Source organism: Xiphophorus couchianus, chromosome 13 (assembly GCF_001444195.1).
Source record: "Xiphophorus couchianus chromosome 13, X_couchianus-1.0, whole genome shotgun sequence".
Lineage (NCBI taxonomy): Eukaryota > Metazoa > Chordata > Actinopteri > Cyprinodontiformes > Poeciliidae > Xiphophorus > Xiphophorus couchianus.
Window position 1 is genome coordinate 13,615,255 of NC_040240.1, and position 16,761 is coordinate 13,632,015.

General features: G+C 39.8%; 2 protein-coding genes and 1 non-coding gene across 3 annotated transcripts; 2 read left to right on the top strand and 1 right to left on the bottom strand.

Annotated features, from left to right (window-relative positions):
* The first annotated feature begins 1,796 nt into the window (after nt 1–1,796).
* Nucleotides 1,797–10,020, top strand: pabpc1b (poly A binding protein, cytoplasmic 1 b). Its single transcript, XM_028035602.1, has 14 exons — nt 1,797–2,519; nt 4,903–5,096; nt 5,414–5,529; nt 6,899–7,038; nt 7,126–7,220; nt 7,311–7,448; nt 7,709–7,804; nt 7,889–8,255; nt 8,332–8,442; nt 8,536–8,681; nt 8,761–8,845; nt 8,965–9,095; nt 9,608–9,707; nt 9,801–10,020. Exons 1-13 carry the CDS (start codon nt 2,327–2,329, stop codon nt 9,698–9,700), a joined length of 1,905 nt encoding a protein of 634 aa, XP_027891403.1. The 5' UTR covers nt 1,797–2,326; the 3' UTR covers nt 9,701–9,707; nt 9,801–10,020.
* On the top strand, nt 7,500–7,636 carry LOC114156690 (small nucleolar RNA SNORA5). Its single transcript, XR_003598001.1, has one exon. It is a non-coding gene; the product is annotated as a small nucleolar RNA SNORA5 (small nucleolar RNA).
* A 256-nt stretch (nt 10,021–10,276) lies between the features above and the next one.
* On the bottom strand, nt 10,277–12,653 carry LOC114155634 (type-4 ice-structuring protein-like). The gene is made up of 4 exons (XM_028035616.1): nt 12,474–12,653; nt 11,342–11,410; nt 10,868–10,985; nt 10,277–10,593 (listed from the first exon to the last, which is right to left on the bottom strand). Exons 2-4 carry the CDS (start codon nt 11,388–11,390, stop codon nt 10,392–10,394), a joined length of 369 nt encoding a protein of 122 aa, XP_027891417.1. The 5' UTR covers nt 11,391–11,410; nt 12,474–12,653; the 3' UTR covers nt 10,277–10,391.
* Nucleotides 12,654–16,761: the final 4,108 nt, after the last annotated feature.

The window sequence follows — 16,761 nt, forward strand, 5'->3', positions numbered from 1 at the left end:
TTATGTCTACAGGAAAAACTTTGGGGGTATTTCTGAGGTAACACAATAAGTGACAAAAACCTCTTCCTTCTCCGCTGCCAAAGTAAAGACATAATTTAAGGCCTGTGAGTCTGAAGGCAGATTCAGTTTGACAGATGGTTGGTTTTCACCAACAATGCTGCCCTCTGCTGATGATTGCTGCAGATGTTGAAAAACGGGAGAAAATACTGTATGCATGATTATATTCTAAAAATTGGCTATTGACTTAGAGGCATTTAAGTCTTTTGAACACTTCCTGTCTGTATGTTATCTATGTTGGCGTCAATTAGTCCCACTTTTATTAATTGGTTTAATTCTAATCAGTGGCTCTTTTTTTAAGTACAAATGCAACAGCTTTTTTTTTTTTTTTTTTTTAGAATCAAGTCCTGTCCTTTTGTCACTTTTATGCCCACATCTCTTCACAATGTCTCAGTGCACCTTATATAGTCTGCCATAAATCCTCAGGTTTCACTTCAAGCCTTCAGCATTTAGTCAAATCTGTGCATTGAATTCTCATGTCAGTAGGACTAAAATGCAGGCAGGGAAAGAGGATTAAAAGTTTCTGTCACACAAACGGATTCAGCTCCAACACTGCTGATCCCCTCTAAGGAATTTTGGGAAATATAAACAAAATTTTAATTTAATTATTTTTAGTTTTAGGTTGCATGTAATGATGCAAATTGACCTTTCACATGTTAAAAAAAGTTTGTTTAATTTGTTTCTAAGTGTCTTCATAAAATTTGTTTTTATAAAACTACTAATTTCTGGTAGCATGTTACATTTGTTTAAATAAATTTTCTTTACTTAAACTAAACACAAGCACGTTTCAAATAGGTATAAAGCTTGATTAGCTTGTGATACTAAACAATGTTTTACTAGGTGTAAGGGTAACAATACGTCTTTGCATAACTGCAAACCTACCAAGAAATTACACCTGAAACAGTCGTGTTGTTGAGTTTCACCAGTTTGTCAAAGCCTGTAATATTGTTTCATGACCTAATTATCCTTTAAACTTATCCACATCTTTATCCTTGGCCTGTCTGCTATATTCGTTGGTCTTTGTGATGCTACTTGTTCACTAATATTTTCTAAAAGCTTCTCACAGAATTGTATCATTACATTAAAATTTAAGTGTTTATTTATAGACTTCTGAGGGATTATTGATGACATTTATTTTTATTTTGTGGTATTAGAATAAAGGAGGCTGAATACAAATTCTTGTCATACTACCATTTTCTTCCTATGGTAGGAGGAACCTATGATACCATGGGTTCCATATACACTATACAGTATTTATTATATAGTGAATAAATACTGTGAAATTTATTGCCGTAAAGGAATAAAATTAGTAAAGTTTAGGACAATAAATACGTTTACAAGGTACTCTGATATTTTTATGTTGGCTCAATCTTTATTCAAATTTGAAATGAGAGTTTTAGGTCTTGGTTTACAACAATATGACTTGAAATAGAACGAGAGGTTCAGAAATGTATAGTTTTCAGTCCTTTAAACATATAGGAGATTATGTAGTAGATGCCATTCACAAAGAACCGATAAGTATTAAATCACTTATTCAGTTTCACTTTACACCAGGTCAGTGGTGGCATAACAGTAAGTTAGTATTCGCCTTTTAAACACGTTTTTCGGGATTCCACCACCATCATCGTCGTGCCTACCCTCCCGGATAAACGCCCCTTTCCTCCTCAGCGATACTGCAGGATGATTGGTCCATTTGTGTGACGCATGCGTCGATATATAGTCAGACATCCTCCCCTCTGCTTCCTTCCCTTCAACCCCCGGCTGTCAGTGCTGTGTGAGTGCGTGTGTGCTCTGAGCTCGCTCATCACACATTCTATAAAAAAAAAAATAAAAATACAAAAAAATTTTCAAAACATAAAAAAAATATATAAAAAATCTTTTTCTTTCTTTCTTTTTGTAACAAGTCAGTGAAGAGGCAGTAAAGACGGTCGAGGACTGACGGTAACGTACCCCAACGTGTCGGATTTTTTTTTTCAGTCGTTAGCTTCCCCCCCCCTCTTTTTCGTTTGTCAAATTTTAAAGGGTCTTTTAACTCGAACTGAAGTCGACGTTGTGTCGTTTTAAAACAATTGAATTAGACGTTTTGACTCCCAACTGACAAGTCAACGGTTGTATAACGTTTACAATTCGCCATCAAAGGTCCTACCGACGATACCGACCGTTAGCAACTTTTCTCCCCCCCCCCCCCCCAGCCAGTCTTCCTTCCCGTTAACAAACTCAAAGCGTAGTCCGTTTATAACCGCTAGTCTCGAGGAGGAGAGAAATAAGGATGAACCCTAGCGCTCCCAGTTATCCCATGGCCTCCCTGTATGTCGGGGACCTGCATCCAGATGTGACCGAGGCCATGCTGTATGAGAAATTCAGCCCAGCCGGAGCCATCCTCTCGATTCGGGTCTGTAGGGACATGATCACCCGGCGTTCCCTCGGATACGCCTATGTCAACTTCCAACAGCCGGCGGACGGTAAGTCGGATATTGCTAAACCATTCAGATAAAATGTCTAATAAATGCAGTCATGTGCTTTAAAGGGGTTGTCAGTCAGAGAGAGGCTGTGTGAACTACATGCGACTGCGGTGGGGTCTGGTCCACTGGCGTAGCAGAGCAGCGCCACATCCTGCCTGCCCTGCCCACCTCAGCAAAGTAAAAGGACCCTGCTGGCTGCCAAAAAGGGCTCTTTATCTGTTCTGTCCGGGCAGCACCCCAACTGTAGTGCTGACAAATTTACCTTCCAATGCCCATAAAATGATTGCCAACAGTTTTAAGTTGTTGAATGGACTGTTGTCTGTATGAAAAAGGGTAAAAATGTCATTGCTACTTCACTAAAACAAGTCATTTGTTCCATAAAGGTTTGGTATGTGCTCTTTAGCAAGCATTTTCTGCATGTTGGTGATAAGAGGGTGGGCCTGTTTTACCCTTTTGCTCCCGTGGGTGTGTTTGTACACAGAGCTGTTAAAATTGATTCCGTGTAATCTGTCATGAGAAGACTTTTAAGTTTTTAAGCAACGATCGTGTATAATAAACTCTTTCAGGGACAAATGAATGTAAGAATGAGTCGGTATAAATAGTATTGAGAAACATTACATTTTAACAGTTTTTAAAATTTATTTAAATCTATGGCCACAGGCAGTTGAGAGCATGGGGAATCCAAAATGTCTACAGCTGATTTATTTATTTTTGTCCTGTTCTTGTAGCTGGGAATAGACTAAAACAATTTCATACCAAGACAATAAAAAAAATTATTTGTTTAGTAAGGCAAATATGAAAAATCCTTCTTATGTGTCCACAATGATGAACAGATTATTTTCCAGAAAAAAAACCCTGATTACTCAGTTCATTTCATTATGTGTGTTTTAGATTATTATTGAGCAGGTAAAACAAAAAGTTTGTTTGTAAACATTTTTATTGACCTAAATCATTTAAAACTCCCTGAATAAATGGCTTAATAATGCCAGTGCTACTAGATTGGATGAAATCGCATTGTTATTTTGTAAATCATGAATTTGGAATTCATTTATGCTTCATACAAACATGAAATAAATATTTGAAATATTAACACCCACAACCCTGCACTAGTGGGTGCAAAATTCCTAAGACAGGTGCCCAGTTTTCTCAGCCAAAACGTGAAAGTAAGGCACTTTTTTTTTCTATTAAAAAAAAATGAATATAAATGGAAGCACTTCAACAAACACGGCTTTTTAAAAAAGAGAAAAGTAGAATAATTTCTACATGTTGTGGTTGGGGAACTGTACCATGAGTTTCATTTAGAAATCCACAACAGTTCAGTTTGACAGATGTTGGCTGTGTTTTTAGCTGGGCTATCAGTGAGTCATATACCCTGCCTGTTTTCATGTTTCCCTGCTTCAACACACCCGAGTCAGATGATTTCAGTTCAGCAAAAGTCTGAACGTCAATCACCAATTAAAATCAGGTGTGCTGAATCATAGAAACATCTAAAACATGCAGGGCAGTGTGCCTTGAGGACCAGGGGCTAGAGGGCGCTGGACCGGAGGTCGGTGGTAACGTGATGCAATGCTGCTGGGACTGGTCAAACTGTGCCAAGCAAAGAATGTTGATGTTAATTGAGAGTTGGCAATTTTGTCTCATCAGCATTCCGTATAAGCACTCCTGTTGTTGGCAGTTATTAGATTTACACCTCTGGTCTGTTTTAAGGGGAATCCTGATTTTAATGCTACATGTTAGCAAATAGTCTCAGCTGAGGAGTGCAATGGGGATGTACGGGTCAAGAATCAGCGTTATAACCTTGACCTCGCTGTGGGCCTAATTATAAGGGATCACAACTGTACGTCATATTTTGTGATAAGGAAATAAAGCTTCAGGTAAGTCAAAATTAAACTATGTAATGTGATTGTTAGAATGCTGTAAAATAAAACGAGTAAGCAAAATATTTCCAGAATGCAGTCTGAAGAGCGAGGCTGTCCGACCAGAGAAGTTTTAAACTACCGCTCCTTCTTTTTCGTGTTGTAATATTTGCTCTCGTTGCAGTTTTAGTTAAGCTCTTGCAGCAACACCTACTGTTAAGCTTGTTTTCTGTCATTTTTGTGGAATTTCTAAGAGGGGGAAAGAAAGAGGCCAGTGGCACGCCTAACAAACCGATTAGGACAAGTTCTTGTCCCTTGAGCGTATTTGAGTTGTGTCAAAAATCTTGAAGTCTTTAAAACGATTAAAGTTAAAAACTTAATGCTTGTTTTTCAGATTAGTTAGGAAGTAGAAACATTCCCTACCACACGTTAATGCTTTCCTTCATGAATTTAGCATTACATCAGTGACTAGTTCATATAGTGTATATTAAGTGTTAAATGAGTAAAATACCTGTGTTCTCTTTTAGCTGAGCGCGCTCTGGACACCATGAACTTCGACGTGATCAAAGGGCGGCCCGTACGCATCATGTGGTCGCAGCGTGATCCGTCTCTGAGAAAAAGTGGCGTGGGAAACATCTTCATCAAGAATCTTGACAAGTCGATTGACAACAAGGCTCTTTATGACACCTTCTCTGCTTTCGGGAACATCCTGTCCTGCAAGGTAAAGCGTCACTTTCTTTGTTTAGTGTTTCTCTGGTTGCAGCATTCTACATTTGCTGCTGATGATGTTCACTCATGAAGCTGTTTGATGTGAGTGATTTCTAGATTTCAAGTTAATACTCAATCATGACACTAACGCATCAGAATGTTGCTTTTTACTTTGATATGGTCAAATGGTGTAAAGAGAAAAGGTTGGTGCTCATGATGGCCATGACTGATGCTGCCAGGTGTGCTCTAACTGGTACATGTTTGTTCCAGCATGTGTGTGTATATGTGTGTAACTTCAAGCAGCACATGTCCTCTCTGTCTCCGTCTCAGGTGGTTTGTGATGAGAATGGCTCTAAAGGCTACGGCTTTGTGCATTTTGAGACTCAGGAAGCTGCTGAACGAGCCATTGAAAAAATGAACGGCATGCTGCTCAATGACAGAAAAGTGTAAGTGGATGTTTTTAAGTGGTTCTGAACTTTTGGAAGACATCAAAAAGCTTCTGGCACAATCCTGGCTGTGACTCACTCTCATTGCAAGAACTGGGAGTTCAGTTCTGTGTTCTCTGTGTTCAGTTCTCGTCATTGGCCGGCTCCGTCTCTGCTACTCTTGCAAACTAATCATGGCGCATAAACTGTTTGACTGCTCCATATTAAACCAGGTTCTAAATGTTTATCAGATCATTTTTGGGTTTAAAAGCCAAAAATTATTTCAGGTATGGACATTTTCAAATGAATCACAATGTAGCACGACAAACTCTCAAAGCAGGTCATATCAACTTTACTCATAAAGCTAATTTAAAACAAAATTGACCAGAGTTCTGTGGAGTAAAAAAATTTTAAAAAACAATTACATAATTAAAAAAATATATATTTTAGTAATTTATACATTTAAAACACTGAAAGGTAGAACAGAAATAAATTATTTTGACAGAACTGAGACCCGTTTCTGTTTACATCCAGTTTAGCCTCATCATATTTAATATTCTGAATACTCTGCCTTTTTGTTCGTCAATGCATAATTAATACATGCTTTAGTTTTGTAATGCTGGAAATGGCACTTTATAAATAGAATCCATTTATTTATTAAATTTGTTGTCTCTCTGCTGCCTTTTTCAGGTTTTTTTTCAGTCCATTTGACTGATTAGTTGCCTGAGTGGGTTAATGCGCAGAAGCCTGAATTAATTTTAATCTACCTGGTTTAATTATATCACTTATTTAGAGGTACAGAATAAATACAAAAGTTGTATTATAAACGTTTAACACCTATAATGTGTTTCTGAGGAAAAATAATAATTTTGAGTTGTCAGTTAAACCAAAAATTAGCCACTAGATTATTCAGAGAAAGTGGTTCTTAGTCTATACATTTCTGCAAATCTCTAGACTGATTTTATTCCCATTTCTCCTAATTTTAGTCTCCTTAATCCATTCCTGGACCAGTTTTGATCCATGTTTGAATTATCGTCTTCTTAGATTACTCATTTTTAAGGCAAAATTGAAATGTGGTTTGAATAATGTTCTCATTATTCCAACCAGTTCCTTCTCTACACCGGAGCCATGGACCCTCAGCATACCGCTGCCACTACCATGCTTCACAGCTGGTACAGTGTTCTTTGGTTTCAGTCCTACTTGTAAATATTCAGCCAGAATTCTGTCAGGTGCTTGTTGACTACAAAAAGCGGACGGTCGAGAGGCGACTGTCTTGATTCTACCATGTTGGAAATATAATTTAAATTCATCGACAGACCAAATATTATTGATGTTAATTAGTTCCTCTAAATGTTTTTTTTTTTTCCTTTTCTTTTTTTTTTTCCTGCAGGTTCGTTGGCCGTTTCAAATCTCGTAAGGAGCGCGAGGCTGAGTTGGGCGCCCGGGCAAAAGAGTTTACTAATGTTTACATTAAAAACTTTGGTGACGATATGGACGATGAGAAATTGAGAGAGCTCTTCAGTAAATACGGTGAGTCCAATTTTCTAACTGCTCCTTGAAGATGCTACTAAGAATATAGGAGTTTTGGTTGACAACCTTGTTGCGTTTGATGCTCAGGAAATGCGCTGAGTACCCGGGTCATGACAGATGACAGCGGAAAGTCCAGAGGCTTCGGCTTCGTCAGCTTTGAAAGACACGAAGACGCGCAGAAGGTTTGACTTGAGACAAACACGACTCTCGTTTTTAGTAACCGTTTTTTTTTTTTTTTAATGTAATTTTTGCCACATTGTTTCTAATTTCAGGCAGTGGATGAAATGAACGGAAAGGACTTGAACGGGAAGCCCATCTACGTCGGCCGCGCTCAGAAGAAGGTGGAACGACAGACGGAGCTGAAGCGCAAATTTGAGCAGATGAAACAAGACCGTATGACTCGCTACCAGGTGAGCGTAAATACTTCCAGGATCAGATGCCGTCTGCTCACGGAAAGAAACTGCAGCTTTGTCAAATTCAGTGCTCCCTCTGCAGTTGGGTCCACTGGCCAAAATGGCTGCAACAGCAACTCTTCAGCTCATGGGCCCCACTTCCCTTTACCTCGGGTTTTGGGGACAAAGACATGCTGCAGACAGGAATTTTACATTTAACTTGTTGTTTATTCTTGCTGACCTGCTTTTGTTTTCGAAATATTTGTTCTTATTGATAGGGTGTCAACTTGTATGTGAAGAACCTTGATGATGGGATTGATGATGAACGCCTGCGGAAGGAGTTCTCCCCGTTCGGCACCATAACCAGTGCCAAGGTTCGACCTTTAACCTTTCTTCTCAAAGCTGAAATGAGCTGCGGATGTCTTCTGGAGTTTCACGTTTGATTCTTTCTCTACCAGGTCATGATGGAAGGCAGCCGCAGCAAAGGCTTCGGTTTTGTCTGCTTCTCGTCCCCTGAGGAGGCGACCAAAGCCGTGACGGAGATGAACGGGCGCATCGTGGCCACCAAGCCGCTGTACGTGGCTCTGGCTCAGAGGAAAGAGGAGCGCCAAGCCCACCTGACCAACCAGTACATGCAGCGCATGGCCAGCGTCCGCGCCGTGCCAAATCCCGTCATCAACCCCTACCAGCCGGCCCCGCCCTCCGGCTACTTCATGGCTGCCATACCACAGGCCCAGAACCGCGCTGCCTACTACCCAGCTGCGGGCCAGATGGCTCAGCTGCGGCCGAGCCCACGCTGGACGACCCAGGGGATCCGACCTCAACGTGAGCGTTTTCTAAAAACCTTACCTGGGCCCGATTGTCCGTCTCACAGTTCATTAATCGTTGATGTGTCTCTCAGACTTTCAGAACATGACCGGTGCCATGCGTGCGTCAGCGCCACGTCCTCAGACCTTCAGCACCATGCGGCCCACAAATCAGGTCCCTCGCATGATGTCCGCCCAGCGTGTCGGTCAGTCTAGTCGGCACAAACCCGTTTGGTAACGCGTTCTGTTCATGTTCAGTATCTTGCTGATTCTCTCTCCCTGTTTGGCTCCTCCTGCAGCCGCTCAGACCGTGGCTCCCCGACCGCCTGCCGCAGCCACGGCAACAACTGCTCCAGTGCGCGGAGTTCCTCAGTACAAGTACGCCGCAGGGGTCCGCAACCCTCAGCAGCACATCACCTCCCAGCCACAGGTCAATCTGCAGCAGGTAAGGCTGCTGCCATCTCTGTAGCGACAGTGGAGGTTACAGCTGTGCCTGTAATAACTCTGTGTCTCTCACCACTCAGCCTGCGGTCCATGTTCAGGGACAGGAGCCTCTGACCGCCTCCATGCTGGCCGCTGCTCCGCCGCAGGAGCAGAAGCAGATGCTGGGTGAGCTTCACTGACGGCATTCAGAGCGGATGCTGTGGTTTCTATGTGTCAAACACTTCCCAGAGCGTCGCCGGGGGTTAATGGCCTTTGATTCTAAATCCTCTCCATCTCCCTCATAGGTGAGCGTCTGTTCCCACTGATCCAGAACATGCATCCCAGCCTGGCAGGCAAGATTACTGGCATGCTGCTGGAGATTGACAACTCAGAGCTGCTTCACATGCTGGAGTCCCCAGAGTCTCTCCGCTCCAAGGTAACCTCTTAGGTTTTCTGATACAAACAGCTTGTAGTTGCGAAGCCACGGTACGTCGCACCAGAGCTTCACTGCTGTAACATAAGCAGTCATCATAAATATGACAGAGTTGCAAAAGTATTAATTTCCTTTAAGAATTTTTAATTTCGTCCTATTTAAAGCACAAATTTTCATGGATTTTTGTTAAGATTTTACTTGACGTAGCAACACAAAAGATGCATAGTTTTTATTGACTTCTGTTTTCTTGAAGTCTTAAACACAACCTGGAAGAAAACATGTAAAAGGCGGCAAAAGACTGGGGCAAGTTTATCTTCCAGCAGCTCCACTACTTTAAACATCCAGCCAGAGCTACTGTACAGTGGTTTAGTAAAGTATCAAATTGAAGGAAAATAATAGGAAAAACTGGAAAAACTTTATAAATTACATTTGTATATTGCTGCGTATAAATCACTCTGTAAAATGGCATTGCGCTGCTGGGGTTTCACTGACGTCAAACACAAATATCTGTGCAGGTGGATGAGGCTGTGGCTGTGCTGCAGGCCCACCAGGCCAAGGAGGCCGCTCAGAAGACCGTGACCAACTCAGCCGTTGTCCCAAGTGTTTGAGCCCAAGGTACACATTTAAGATCTATTGTTGTTGTTCTCATGCTGAGAGCTTTATGAAAAACCAATGTGTCTAACTGTAATCGTTCTCCCTCCTCCACAGGCGAGGGCAACCTCGAGACGAGCTTCACGCACAGAAGAAGGGTTTAAAAAAAAAATGTTTAAAAAATAAGCAAAACAAAGTAAAAGATGTTAAATACGAAGTTTAAAAAAAAGCAAACGATGGAAACAAGTCTCCAGCCAGTCCTGTAACACAAGGTCTGCTTTTCCGAGCTAAAAAAAAAAAGCAAAAAAAGAGGAAAAAAAAACCTAAAAACAAAAAATAATCAGTTTGAGACATTTTAGAGGAGAAATATACGAGAAATGTAAGTGGAAGCATTCCTTTCTGCTATTTTATCCCTTTTAAATGTTTGAACGTTTGAGCTTCCGAAGCCTGTTATTGTGAAAGTTTCCTTTACTTTTTGCTTGCTTGAATAAAAGTTCTAAAGTAATCCATCTGCTATGTTCTCTTGTCTTCCTCATTTTGCGAAGCGGATCAGAGAAATGGTTAATAGAATCCACAAAATAGCAATATGGAAGTAATGTTTTAGATATTTTTTAATAGTTTTAAATATGTTTGAGAAGCTAATGTGCGTCTGATACAATTCAACACCTCCGACTAGAAAGGTGGCGTTGCAGTTTATGACCGGTCGGTTCATTGGCTGCTGGCGTTGGCGTGCTCCTCCAGCATCTGCAGGATGGACTCCATCTTTTGCTGCAGACTGGCGATGAACGGGTTCACGTTCTCCTTCACGTTTTCAGTCAGGGGTTTGAAATGTTCCTCCATGTCCTGCAGCTGACCCTGGATCTTCACGGCCAGGGGCTCAAGCTCCGTTTGTCTGTCCTCCACGAATGACCTGAGAAACGAACGGAACATCAGGTTTGCGGTTTTGCTGGAGCTTAATTGTCGCAACGACACACAACAAATGGAGAAATGTATCTAAGGTAAATTAGTGATTACTTTGCACTACTGGCACTAATATTTCCTGCTTATGTTGCAAAGAAGATCTGCCCCTGTCTTACATTTTGGTTCAGGAAGGAATAACAATGTCCAACAGATTAAATACAAATCTAACATGTTCAGTATTTGGTATAAGTTATGAGGTGATGTGTCGGATTGTTTTTACTCACTCGGCGTGTTCCTTCACCACTGGCTTGTTCACAAACTCATGAAAGTCGTGACTGATTTTAGTCTTTATGTTCTCGATGTACTGGCTCATCCGATTGACTCTGTTTTCAGCAAAGCTTCCTGCAGAAGGGAGCCAGTAAGTAAGACTTTTATTTTATATTTTTTTTTATCAATGTCCCCTCTTTATTTTTGCATCATCCTCCAGTTACCCGCACTCCCCCAAAAACACATTTTTGTTAAAAACAAAAACAAATTTTGTTTCAGTTTTTGAAAAGTAGCTAAATTGTCTGTCACTAATGAACCTACACAAAATAGCTTACTCTAGAAAACCTTGCTGAATTGTATTTTAAAAGAATAATGTTACCAGAACAACTTCAGTTCATTATTCCTTGACTTTGATTTAACCACAAATTTAACAGAAGTGCTAATAAATGTGGAGGGCGAGGTATTTCTGAATATGAAAAACTGATATTTACCGTGTGTCAGAGTAAGAGCAAGAAGGACTGCAATCTGAAACCGTTTCATGGCTGCTGACTTGATTAGACCTATAATAATAATAATAATAAAAACATGATTTAGAATAGTATGTTTTAAGTTTTAGCAACAAATATCTACACACACCTATGGGTGAAACCACAAAAACATTAAATCAGATTAAAATGTTCCTGTTTTAAGTCAGTCATGACTAGAATTATTTTTGCTTAATTTCAGAATAATTAGAAGTTTTTTAATTAGATTCTTCAAATTTATATAGGTTTATACGAGCTCTTTATGATGCCTCAAGTTATTCTGGAAAACCAAATGGGTTCATAGAACATTTGGCGGCAGACCTGAAAAGGAGTTTATGTTCAGGTTAAAAATCGTGCGGGTTAAAAGCCATCTTTACCAAATGCTAAGGACTTGTTTGTGAACTTTTAATATTAAATTACTCTGGCATTTAAATCATTTTAGTCATCTTAGCTAACCTGAAAGGGAAAATTTTGGTCAGATTTGATATCAAACTGTAAAGTCTTAGGTGTCTGCATAAAGCGTAAGGAAACCATCTTCTGCTGTATTTGTAATACTGTGTAAGTTCTCTGTAAACCTCTAGTAAGTTAAAATTTTAAAAGCAACAGTATGTAACTGTTTACCTTTAGACAAGCCTGTGTTAAGAAAAGATTCTTGTAGCTTAATCAGACGAGTCACTGACAAAACTTCCCAGGAAATGTCCGTCAGGTTTCTTGCCTCACTGCGCTAAGATAAATATTTTGAGACGCATCTTACTCAAACTTGTAAACAAAAGTTTTGCGGAGGTTTGTGGTTTCCATGTTTTGTTTGGGCTTTGGTGGTGTGATCCTAACATTTTTATTAACAAAAAAAAAAAAAATGCAAAATGGATTTTGGCTTCAAACCTGCAGAGAAATTTTTTTTTTCTCCCTTTCACAGCTCCTTTAAGAGAAAAATATATCCTTCTTTACAAAAACTCCTGTCAGCTCTGAGAGAAATATTTGACGAGACTGAATGGGGAGTTTAAATCTTCATTGCTGCAACAAAAAAAAAAACGTAAAAAAAATTGAAAAACTTGTATCATAGTAGCAAAACAGTTAAAGGAGGAGAAGTGAGACTCACCTGTCCTTTGGATGTTGGTGTTTGGACCAGATGGTGCCTCTGTGCTGGACTCTCACACCTCTTATATCGCGGCGTGCCGATGCGGCTCCCTCGTCCTGTGAAGCTGTGATTGGATGACATAAACAGATAAAGAGAAAACTGGGTACTCACAGTTCTGACTCTTCCCGCAAAGTGTGCCAGCCGGGCCAAACTGGAACAGTAGTCCAGCAGTCCCTGTGCTGACTGACCAACATTCTGCATGAGTCTTATCTTATATTGAGATTAAATTCAACCCAGAACCATCAGGGAGAACGTCAGCGTACGGACACTTTGGAGACATCTCTGATAAGTGGCGGAATATCTCGGTTTTTATTTTGTGCTTCTCTGACGCTGTGTTGATTTTGTCGGGCTGTAAAGCTCCCTGGGCTAGGTTAAAAAAAAAAAAAATAAAGAAAGAAAATAAATAATTTTGAATTCAAATAAAAGCTCTTTTATAGATATGTTTTATATTAATGTGCTAAAATGAATTGATTGTGAAGAAAATGAAGTAAAAGCTAATCCAAACCTGAACAAATGAGTCATTTTGGTACATTTAACATTTTGAAGATTATTTTTTGCGGTGCTTTTCATAACACGACACATAGACATATCGAACAAATTAGGACACCTATTCAGTTTTTATTCAAAAATGTTTATGGAATGATGTCTGACCTCTTTCCTTTCCTCTCTGGAATAGAAAGGGACTTAGCTGCAGTTAGAAAAACAATAACTTTATTTTATTTTATTTTACTTATTTAACAAAAGATATCAACAAAAATGGGGTTTCCAGATTTTGGCCAACTCACATCCCAGCCACATTAGTGAGACACATATTTTATCTACCAGTCTTTAATATCGATCTAGAGAAAGATCACTCCGCACTTTCTGCTGGGAGATGTTTGGAGGTTTTTCTTGCATGAATGACCCATTTTACGTTTCCCCACATCATCTCCATGTCGACCAAGATCTGGGCGTATCTGTTCTTTGTGTGTTCACATTAACTGAATAAAAGCTGCACAGTCACATACTAAACTGTGTGACTTTTAGAATAAAATTAGGGCCAAAACTTCTGAATCAAAGAGTAACAAACCAAGTGCAGCTGGGGATTTAAAAGTTAATAGTCACTTTTATAAGGAATAAAATTGATCGATTGATCAGTTCTGCCTTAAAGCTGTGTGTGATAGATGAGCTGTCCATATATAACATGGCACTGGTATGTTCTGGTATCAGTGTCAACTCATTAATGTCCAATTCTGCATTGGCTTCTAAGTGAGCCCAAATTATCCGCCCTCCACCACCGTGCCTAGCAGTTGGAATTTTTATTTATTTTTTATATATATATATAAAAGCCTCGTCAGAGCCCCCAGAATCATTGGATGCAACAACTCACGCATTACCGCATTGCTGATGTTGATAAAATCTCATGTTTACCTTTTTCCAAAGAGAAATAACTCTTTAGGCATTTGGAGCGTTAGTGATGGGGATGGTGAGCCCCCTTGTGGTGACTTATGGTCATAGCAGCCTAATTCAGTTGTAAATAGCTGCAGATCATATTCCACTTTAACCACTGCATAGGTTTGCAAACTTTTTTTTTTGGCACAAAGAAGATGATTTTTAAAATTTTTTATTATTGACTCATAGCTTTAGTAAGGAAATTGAGATATGGGTCACCAGTAAATTATATGAACAGCTCATCTGTCACACAGCTTTAAGGCAGCATCTTTACAAGATGCTTATTTATTCGGGTGTTGATCCTCAAAGTTCACATCAAAAAATGTTCATCTCTGGGACACAGGAGCCGCCTCCATTCTGAATGTTATAGTGGCTGGACATTCCCATGCTGTGTACACTTGTTTAGAGTTACTTAAACAAATCATCATGACACCTTCAGACATCTGGAAATTGAACGCAGCGATGAACCAGACTTTTGGAAATCCACAATCCTCATCTTCATAGTCTTGGCTCATTCCTTTTGATTATTTTCCCATGATGATCTCACAGGAAAGCGTTGCCATAAATGCTTCCACTGAACTCAAATGCTACGAATTAACCTACCAGACGTTTACAAATCCAATAGCCTCCTCTTGGTTTCCCCAAATTGTTTACAGTTAAAATAATCTCACAGATTCGGACGTAAACTCCTACATCTGAATCACAACGAACCGATCTTTACTTTCTTACAGTTGCTGCCGGCTGTTCTCCACTCGCGCTACAGGTTAAAAGAAAACCAACTCGCGTTCAGATCAAATTATGTGAGAAAGGCCCACACAGCACAAGCTGCTGAAGTACCCCAACCATCTTGAGCTCCTATTCTTCTGTTGGTTGGGGGGGAACATGTGGTGAAGTTTCAAGAATTTGATTTCTGCTTTGATTGAAACCAGATGTGGGAACGAGGAGCATGTTTTCAGCCTGATATTATTCATGGGGTCTGGGTTGGGGCTTGGGGGGGGGGGGCTATGCTGTTGGAAGTGGGAAAGGCTTCGGCTGTTTTTTGTCTCTTGAAAACATTAGCTCCTAAAGAGCTTTGGAGACAGAAGGATCTCCTCAGTTGTAATGCAAGGCATGTGAGGCGGCCTTGACCTGATTAAAGCGTGAACAGAAAAGAGGAGGTCAGACCAGAAAAAAAAAAAAAAAAGCACTGCAAGATGCATTTATATCAACTGAGATATTGGTGTCATAATGACAAGATGTTAAAATCAGGCCTTGAGTTTGTCCTGTGTTAAAGCTCTGTGGACTTATCTTTGACCTGGAGAGACTCACTAGCAAACATGTGACAGAAAAAGCATAAAGGTTTATCACACTGAGATAAGTCCTGATATATTCTGTAGAAACAGGACTAGCATCCATTTGTGATGAAAACTTTGTCCTGTTTTCTGCAGATTGTTTCGTGTCAATAGTTGACAGGAAGATGATTTATTCCTGATAGGGTTGCAAGATTGGCCAACACTTTGTTTCTCTTCTGAAGTAAATCTACGTTAATATTTCAAAAGTATTCACAACTCTTAACTAATTTCACATTTTGTAAAACACAACAAACAAAAAACCCACCAAACTTTTCAGATAAAAATCTAAAAGGTGTGTCCTGTGTTTTTACTGAGATTCAGTGACACACAGGTGGACTTTATTAATATGCTGACTTCTGAGAGCCATTCCTTTTGCCTGAATTTAAAGTGGTTGCACTCCACATGTTTAAGATTTTTTTTATTTGTAGGATATTTTTGAAAACTACTCTTTTCTTTTCACAATCGCAATCATCACAACTTTCTGCGAATCTCAATTAAACACACGAATGCGTGAAATTATGGACAACCCTGAATATCCTCTTCATGAGTGACTTCAGTCAGAGGCCTTTCCAGATCTGCTGTTACACAGACCACTACAGCATCTACTGCAACTCTCTGAAGAAAATTGGATGCGTTACAACAGAGATGTAGCTTCTTTATTTTAAACCTAAGATATTTTGTGTTAAGAGATGAGTTGAAATCTTTACTTTAATGTGGGAGCATCTTAGAGAAGATTTAATCAGTTGCTTCTCTTGTTCCTCTTCTGGGCCTCTCCCCAAACCGCTGAGAGGGTGAATAATTACCCAAGATGCAGAACGTCGTAATCTTTTTTTATATATTTTTTTTTATAGGAAGCACAAGTGGAGGTCCCGTTTCCTCTTCAAGTAGGTGGTCCACCAGCTGAGTCACTTCCAGTTACTTTAAACAGATTTTATCGGTTTGAAGAAGAAATCTGTAGTATTTCTGACCTTTATCAAGTAAAACTATGTTGCTTTGTTTCCAAGTTTAATCACATGGCTGCGGAGCCGCGAAGCCACACTGTAGGTTGTTCACAGTTGCTGCCAGAGGAGAACAAGGGGAGGCTCAGATTTCTTGGCCTGAGATTTTTCTCCGACTCTCCGGTGCTGCGTTCAGGGCCCGCAGAAAACATTGAAATTAGCAAATACGGTCGGATCAGAATGACATTCACAAAAGTGGAGGTTTCTCCTCAAGCCTGACATTAAACTCTTTCGTTGCTTTCTTGCGTAATGTATGTGGAGAATAAGGGAATGATAGTCTGCTCTGACTTCCGGTTGTAAATAAAACAGCGTACTTATACATTTACAACAACCATATTGGATTTTTAAAGTCAAGGTTGGAGAGAAACATATTTCTAAAGTTGTAATTCCGAATTCAGGAGGACATAATTGTTTATGAATTGGCATCATGATGATCAACCTACCCCTATTCCACTATTTTGAAATTAGGATTTCAATGTGACTATATGA